Source organism: Condylura cristata, unplaced genomic scaffold (assembly GCF_000260355.1).
Source record: "Condylura cristata isolate star-nosed mole 26May11 unplaced genomic scaffold, ConCri1.0 scaffold00002, whole genome shotgun sequence".
Taxonomy (NCBI): Eukaryota; Metazoa; Chordata; class Mammalia; order Eulipotyphla; family Talpidae; genus Condylura; species Condylura cristata.
Window position 1 is genome coordinate 2,433,826 of NW_004567103.1, and position 8,275 is coordinate 2,442,100.

General features: G+C 55.0%; 1 protein-coding gene across 1 annotated transcript; it reads right to left on the reverse strand.

The window, feature by feature from the left end:
* Positions 1 to 2,513: 2,513 nt before the first annotated feature.
* On the reverse strand, positions 2,514 to 4,722 carry NEU2 (sialidase 2 (cytosolic sialidase)). Its single transcript, XM_004674189.1, has 2 exons — positions 4,522 to 4,722; positions 2,514 to 3,455 (listed from the first exon to the last, which is right to left on the reverse strand). The coding sequence occupies exons 1-2, from the start codon at positions 4,720 to 4,722 to the stop codon at positions 2,514 to 2,516; spliced, it is 1,143 nt and encodes a 380-aa protein (XP_004674246.1).
* Between the last annotated feature and the right edge of the window lie 3,553 nt (positions 4,723 to 8,275).

Here is an 8,275-nt window from a genome sequence, read left to right on the forward strand (position 1 = left end):
TTAGTTCATAGTGATGCAGCCATGTTCATCTCTTAGTTTTGACAAATGTGCCAGTTATGTAAGATGCTAACATTAGGGGAAACTGGGTGTGGGGTCCACGGGAACACGCCGTACTATCTTTGCAATTTTTCTGTGAATCTAAAATTATTCCTCCTAGACAAATTATTAAAAACAATTCAGTTTTAGTTTTAAAATCCAATATAGAATATTGAGTTGGAAGCTTAACTGGTAAATCTACTGTTCAGTTCAACATTTTTTTTTTTTTGAGGTAAACCCAGCATACAGTAGGCTACACAAATACTATGTGTACATCTCACTGAACTTTTATACATGCAATCACCTACTTAAGCAGCACCATCTCTAACAATAAAATGCCTCTGGTGCCCCCAAATCTGCTTACTCCTGTCTAATGAGCCCCACTTCTCCACTAGAAATAGACACTGTCCTGACATATATGCCATTGGTTAGATTTGCCTTGAGCATCATATGAACAGAATCAGAAGCGTGGATCCTTTGTGTGTGACACTTTCCATTCAACATATATATGGAAATCATCTGTGCTATTGTGTAGCAATCGTTTATTCTTTCATTCTTGTGCAGCATCCCAGAGCGTGAATATCCCCCAATTTAGTCATATATTCTCATTTTCATTGACAGTTGTTATCAGTCTGAAACTCTTCTGAATAGAGCTGCTTTAAATACAGGTGCATCTTTGACAACATTCATTTCAGAATGGGTTTGTTGGGTCATAGAGTATTTGCATGTTTAGTTTTAGCAAGTACTAACAAATGGTTTTCTAAAGTGGTTGTACCAGCTACACATCCTCCACAAATGCATGAGTGTTCTGGTTGCTTCACATTCTTGCCAATATTTGCTCTTTTTAATCTTTTGAAATTTGTCATTCTAGTGAATAAGTATCACATGGTTTTCCTTTGTATTTCCTGATGACCATGTACTTAGCATCCTTCAGGTTATTCTTTTTAGTGAGGTGCCTGTTCAAGTTTTTGTCCACTTCTATTGGCTTGCCTTTTGTTTCTTGATTTGTAGACATTCTATATATTCTGAATACAAGCCTTCTGGCAGGTATATATACTACAGGTATCTTCTCTCCATCAATGATCTTTCTTGTCATTCCCTTAGTGGTGCCTTTTGATGAGTTCAGCTTTAACCAGATCAATTTTTGCTTTCCTTTTTCCCCTTTTTATTCAAGTTGTTACTATATTCACTGTCCCATGGACCAATTATGACACCAGGTTTTCTGAGAAGAGAAGTCAACTTTATTGTGCATCAATTGATAAGGAGATTGGTAGGAGATAAATTCAAATCTGGTTAAAAAAGAAAATGAAGTCATAGGGGTTTGGGGGACCAGTATTGAGAACACAGGCATAATGGCTAAGGGTTTGACTAGGGTAAAAAAATGTGGACTTGGCTGAAGTTCACTGACTTCACTGAAGTTCAGCGCCAGGACAGTTCATGCAGTATGAAGAGGCTTTTCTTCAGATAAGTGGAGGTTTGGCTTTCTGTTGCTGGGGCCCTCATCTCTCCATAGCCCCCTCCTTTGCATTGTGTGTCTCCCAGCTCTAACTGGCCCTGGAGCTCAGCTCAAGGTCACTTGATAAGCCTCCAGGCTGTGCTGTGCCTGTAAAAGCAAGTCTCAGGGAAGAGTCTAGGTACATTTTTCTCTCTCTTTTGTGCTCAAAGTAATTTAACCATTCAGCCTTGGTTTCAAAATCAGGAGACTCAGGTACATTTAGAACTAGAAGGAACTTTAGTGACCATTTGTCTGTGCCAGCGGTTCTCAAACATTGTCATCACCGGAATAACTTGGGGAGCTGGGCCCTGGCACCAGGGGTTCTGAGTCTGGGGGTCAGTAGTGCAGCTGGAGTATCAGCATGACTTAAGCTCCTCAAGGAAACCCTCAACCTCTGTAGACAGAGGGTAAGCTTCAGAGAGTGGCGTTCTCCCTGGAGAGGCCAGAAGTGCTTCCTTTCTGTATCCTCTCAAGAGCCTGAATTCTTCCCTGGCAGTGAGTAGAGACAGCCATCAGCACAGCCCTCCAGGGTCTTTCTTTCTCAAGCCTCTGGGTTTGCCAGGGACGCGTGAGGCCGCAGCCATTGACGTAGTGACTTTATTCACTGCCTCCTCTGTGCACTCTGCAGTCTGACAGATGCCATACTCGGGGGCTGCCCTACCTTCAACCTCTGGAGGGCACGCTGCCCCTGCCTGCCCTTTCCTCCCCCACAGGTGCCCCCCAGCCCCAGAAGCCTAACTTTCCCTCCAGCAATGACCACTGCTCAATGTCTGCCTTATGCCTCAGGGAGAGGCTGCCCCAGTGCCGGGAGTCACACCGAGTCAGAGCCCCCCACCAGGTCACGCCCTGCGAAAGCCCATCTAGTCACCTCTGGCCATGTGAGACTCAACCACAAACACAAAGTGGCTGGTGCCACTGACCCCCGCCATCAACCTGTCCTCTGGATCTCACCGCCTGCAGGGAGACTGTTGGGCCGGCCGGCTCACTGAGGCAGGAACTCAGCCGGGAAGGCCTGCTTCAGGGTGAACATGACGAAGACGACCTCATCATAGTTACCCGATTCGTACAGACACGCAAACTGGGGCGACCCATCGGGCCCCAGCCCCATGCCCTGCAGGTCTGAGTACGCACAGCTGCCGGGGGCCAGCAGGGTGGGCTCCGACCAGGCCTCGGGTGCAGGGGGCTGCTTGTTGAGGTAGACGCCCAGGTCGGTTCTGAGCTGTGGGTGCGTCGGGTGAGTGTAGAGCAGCCACTTGTCCGAGGCGCGTGGGCCCGAGCGGGGGCTGGGGAAGCTGACCACGCTCCCGTGGCAGCCGCTGGGTGGGGGCTCCACGAGCTTCTGCACCGGCTGTGGCTTCTGGAAGGTCAGCCCGTCGTTGGAGCTCTGGGCCTGCACCCTGGCCCCGAGGGAGCTGCGCGCGTTGAGGTGCACCAGCCTCTGGCTCCCGTGCCCGACCTCGGCCACCTGGCACTCCAGGGTGTCGGGGCCCACGAAGCCCCCTCTCCCCCACGTGCGCCCGTGGTCGTGGCTGATGAGGCAGAAGGCGAAGGGGGAGGGTCTCTGGAGCGGGCCGAGGATCCGGTAGGCGTAGGCGGGCACCAGCAGGCTGCCCTCCTTGTTGTGCAGCTGCAGACAGTGCCCGGGGCCCACCGCGAAGGTGGCCCATTCCCGGTAGGCGCTGCCAATGGCGAGGCCCGTGAGGTCTCTGGCGGGGCTCCAGGACCTCCCGAAGTCAGTGCTGGTGACCTGGCACAGGCGCGTGACATTGACCTTGGTGTGGAGCTGGTGGTGCTCGGACACCTGCCCAGGGACGGCGATGAAGAAGAGGAAGAGGGTCCCCGTGACCTCGTCATACAAGGGGCTGGGGTTCATGGACCGGTGGCCCTCCAGCTGGGCTGCGGCCACCACCTCCTGCGCGTGCCACTGAGCATGAGGAGGAAGAAAGGAAGACAGTCTTGAGGAGGACAGGGACAGTGCCAGCTGCACCCCGGGTGGGCGGGCGCAGCATGTGGCTCGTGGGTCAGGATCAAAGGTCACAGAGGAGAACTCTTCTTCCAGCGCTCTCATCACCCCCATGCTCCCCCAGAGCAGGGGCAGGCCCAAGGCAACCCCCCTCTATCAGACTGCCTGTTGCTTCCGTTCTTACCACCACCCAGGCCAGAGTGCTGGCTAGACTTGACCCCACACACAAAGATGATTCTGGCAAGAGCTATCCCCAGCTTCATCCTGGTTCCTTCCACTGACCAGCCCAGCCCGGCTTCTCGTTCTTGAAAGGTAAAGCCCTACTAGCAAGTACAACGAGCGGGGGACAGCCAACGACAATCACCTCCCATCTTCTACACAACATACTCTAGTAATGCAGCCCGGGACGGGCAGGACCATCACCTGAGGGGCTTTCATGGAGCTTCCACCATCCCCAAGTGTATGTCACACATAGTGCTGCTCTGGCACTGATCCCCTGGCAAACGTTCTGAGGTGGCCCTGTGCCAAGAGCCTGAGGTCCCCGGTCCATCCAACCCTGCCCCAGAACTCCAAGGAGACAAGTGTCGTGAATCTCACATCTGCGGAATGAGAGGCGTGGCGGGGAGGCGGGCTGCGGGAGACTGTGCTCTCGCAAGCGTGACCAAGGTCTAGAACCCAGGCCCATCTGTTCTCTGAACCGTCACCATGGAGTGGTGACCCCGAAGGGGAGGATCATGACGTCAGCGCTGCACGCGGTCTACACTGGCGCTCCAGCCGAGCATGCACCCGAGTCCTTGACTCCGGGTAAACTGTACTCAAGGGACGCCCACGCCCAGTTACGTGAGGCTGAACTCAGGCGCTCAGGGGCACGAGGAAGCCTGTCTGGACGTCAGTCATGCAGCTAGCAGACACAGGCGGGGGAGCCCTGGGCCCCCCCCATGGCTTGGGCACCGTCTCTGGCTGACAGTCCTCCTGCCCTAGGCCTCAGCCTGGCGGACAGAGTAAACGCGGCGCCACCCTGCCTCACCTGGACCTGCTGGGTGGACGCGTCGTGGTCGCCGCGGCGGAGGACAATCACCTCCGCGTGCTCATCCTTCTTGCTCAGTCGCTTCTCGGCGAAGGCCAGCAGCGTCTTCCGCCCGGGCAGGTAGAGCAGAGCGGGGATCCTGTAGGCGTGAGCTGCCGACTGGAACACGGGCGCCCTCTGCAGGACGGGGCAGGACGCCATGGCCTGGGGGCGGGGGTGGGGGAGAAGCTGAGGCGCCCCCCCACCCCCCCTCACTCCCTGCACAGACCACCGCCCCCACCCCACAGCCAGCCGAGCCGGGTCGGGGGGCCCACCCCCCTCCCCCCAAGACCCCATTTCCTAATCCTGCCCCGGCCACCTTGCCGTGGCCTGCAGGGAGGGGTGCCGGGAAAGCCTGTTCTGTGAGGTGTGTTTATACGTGAGCAGCTTCCCAAGGCAGCTGCGTAGGACTTCAGCCGCTTTGCCAAGCAGCACGTCGCTCAAACGCTGAGCTCCTGGGCTGCCGCCTGCCCTGATCATTCTGCAGCCCAGCCAGGAGGCACACGCGGGGCTTTTCATGACTGCACGGCCCTGGAAAGTTGCCTCAGAAGAGAAGGAAAGTGATGACGCGGTGGCTCTCCAAGCTGGGTCCCAGGCTGGGACAGCAAGGCCCAGCGCCCCATGTGGCCCCTTCGCTGGGGCAAGGAGGGACCAGAGGCGGCCAGAGGAGCTCCGGCAGCTGACTGGCTGGCGCAGCCTTCCAAGGAACGGAAAATAAAAATCAAGAATAAGCACTTGATCAAAAAGGGCGCAGCGAGGTGTGCGTGATGCCACCCCTGACCTTGCTGGGTCACTTGCCCCCGTTTTGGGGAGTCCTCACTACCTAGCCCGCCCTTCCCTGTGCTACGCCCAGAACGCTCCCCTATAAACCTCCTGCCCACATGCCCCTGTCAGCCTGTTTGCTGGGGAGGCTGTCTGCAGCCTACCTGCCGGGTGGGGTGAGCCCTAGAGGCATGGACACCCTCCTCTGTGGCCCCTAGGCCTGCAGCTCTTCCTACATGCACAGCCTATTTCCAACTTGAAGGTTTTGAGAAGTAAATGTAATGAATGCAGAGTGATTGTTCTCTGATGACAGCGCAATGGAATGAAAATGATCCCAGCACGACACAGGTAAAGGTGTGTGTTTGCCTGGACACAGGTGCAAGAGGGAAGTCTCTTGGATGAAGGCCAGACCTGCCCCGACCTCCCAGCAGGCAGGGCTTGGCCACATTAGAAGTGGCTGAGTTGGCTGCAAAAAAAGAATGAACACATGCCTTTTGCAGCAACATGGATGGAGCTGGAAGGGATCGTGCTCAGTGAGATAAGCCAGACGGAAAAGGAAAAATACCGGATGGCTTCACTCACAGCAGTATAACGGACCAGGGGGAAAATAATAATAACGAACAGCTATAGAACAGAGACATTTTACGGGGGTGGCGTGGGGATGGGATCAAAAGCAGCGGGGGGAAGGAAATGCACTGGCCTGTGGTGATGGCACAGGGGGACTTGGGCATGGGAAGCCCACGGGGATTGCAACTGAGAAAGGCACAAAATGATGCAAAAATATTATTTTAAAAATCAATTTAAAAAATATGTGGCAGAGTTGGAACTTGGTTATGAACTGTTGGTGGGAGAAAAATGAATGCTGTTGCAGGTGGAAAGGAGGATGGGAAAGCAGAGGCAGCTTGCCGAGGTTCTCCAGGAACCCGGTGGGGGCTTCACTGACGTCCACAGAGATCGCTGTGGAAGGTGCTAGGGGGAAATGGCCTGTCGGTGCATTCCAATTTGGCTGTTGCCTCTCAAGCATCCTCGGACTCAGGCTCTCTGACCCACCCTGCGAGCAGACCCTCTTCCCTGAGGAGGAGGGAAGCCGAGACAGACACCTCGAGCCCAGGGCAGTGGGTGGACGAGACGACAGTCTCAGGCGTCAGAAGAGGATGTGTGGGGAGAGGTGTGAGGCTGAGCGGGTGACTCCAGAGGCCAGAACAGGGGTCTCTACCTCAGGGGGGGCCCGAGAGAGGCTCCGTGGGGCGAGTGTAGCCAGGGCCGGTGGCTTGCGACTTAGAAGAGAGAACTGGGCAGAGGACAGTGGGCCGGTCTCCAGCCAGCACTAACGGATGGAGCCCCTGCCCAGACCATCTTTACCACTGAGATATAATTCAGTCTATAAAATGGACCATTTTTAAGGAAAGGATGCTGTGGGTTTTCATAGATTGAAGAGATTGTGCTTAAATCCAGAGCACTGTCATTCCCTGCCAAGGAGTTCAGACTCACGAGCAGCTGCTTTCCTTTCCCACTCCCAGCCCATGGCAAACGCTGTTCAACCATCTCTCAGCATCCGTCTTCAGGACGGTTCATGTAAATGGACTCAAGCAATAGGGGACCTCTGGGGACTGCTGCTTCCATTCGGCATATTTCCCCAGGGTAGCTTGTGGCAGTCCTTCGTTCCTTTTTACGGCTGCATAATATTCCACAGGGTGGAGCAAACATTTGCTTTGGTCTAGTCGTTGGTTGATGGACATTTGGGTTTTTGCGGTTTGGGGCTATTATCGACCGTGCTCCTGTGAATACTCAAGGGCTATTTTCAGTGGGAACCCGTGGTTTCATTCTCCTGAGTATTTACCTAGAGTGGACTTGCAGAGTTAGATGATAATGCTGCTTAACCGCTCAAGGAGCTGCAAAGTGTTTGCACATCAGCTGCACCATTTTGCCTGCCCACCAGCAGGGCGTGAGGACTCCTGTCTCTCTGCGTGCCCATCACCACCCTGGTTCTAGTGTCACTCTGCTGAGCGCTGACCTCAGCTTGGGGCTTTCTCTCTGCTGTCTGGCTTTGTGTTTCCCTAACCCTTAATGACACAGATTATCTTTGATTGTGCTTACCAGCCCCAGGGGGTTGGTTTTAGCTTGGCAGTCAGGGGAAGATCGGGAAGATCACACACATTTTTTAGGAGAGGGAGGATCTCATCTGGTTTGTTTTTTAGGAAGTCTTTGTTTTAGCTTCAGGGGCAAGGGGTTGAAGGGAGCCTGTTGTGCTTTCCCAGGGGAACTACAGACTGGGATGAGGCAGGACAAAGACCAGGGAGAGGGAAGGCACAGAACAGTGTGCCCCAGGGCCTGAGGGTCCCTGTTCCCCCCACTCCCTCCCTGCCTGCTCCTGCTTGCCACATTCCTCATGCAGAATCCGTCTCCCGAGGGTGGGGACAAACTGATTCCGGCTTTGTTCTAGCTTCATGGTGTCTGTGCAGGTAGCTTGCGAGGTTTAATTACTGGAACTGCCAACACCAGAGGGCCCTCGCCAGGCCCATACTCCCCCTGGGCACTTTCCAGGGGAGGCCCCACCGGACCCCACAAGCACGCTGAAGCTGCGAGGGGCAGATGGAGCCAGAGAGGCTGGCGGAGCAAGATGGGGGCGCTCCCCTCGCCCATTCCCACAAGCTGCTTGTCTCTGAGGGATCAGCCCCACCCCCACCCCGGGGCGTTAGGGTCAAAGCCCGGGAGGAGGGGAAGGAAAGGGGCCTCGTGTCAGTTGGGGGGGCCTCTTCTCGAGGCTCTTCTCTACTCTCAGCACCTCAGCACTGGCTCGGACTCACCCCCATGCCAAAACTGCTCTGGCGACCCCGGGATCTCCGTAAGAATCGTCACAAACATCCGGTGGTCCTGGGGATGCCCACACCCTCTGGCGTCCTAGGGCCGCAGGTATTTGTACTCTGTCTTTGCAGCTTCTGTCTGGTACAAA

Coding starts and splice junctions, on each gene's coding strand:
- NEU2 (XM_004674189.1), bottom strand. CDS start 4,722: ATGGCGTCCTGCCCCGTCCTGCAGAGGGCGCCCGTGTTCCAGTCGGCA. Junction 3,456..4,521: donor CGTCCACCCAGCAGGTCCAG/GTGAGGCAGGGT, acceptor CCTCATGCTCAG/TGGCACGCGCAGGAGGTGGT.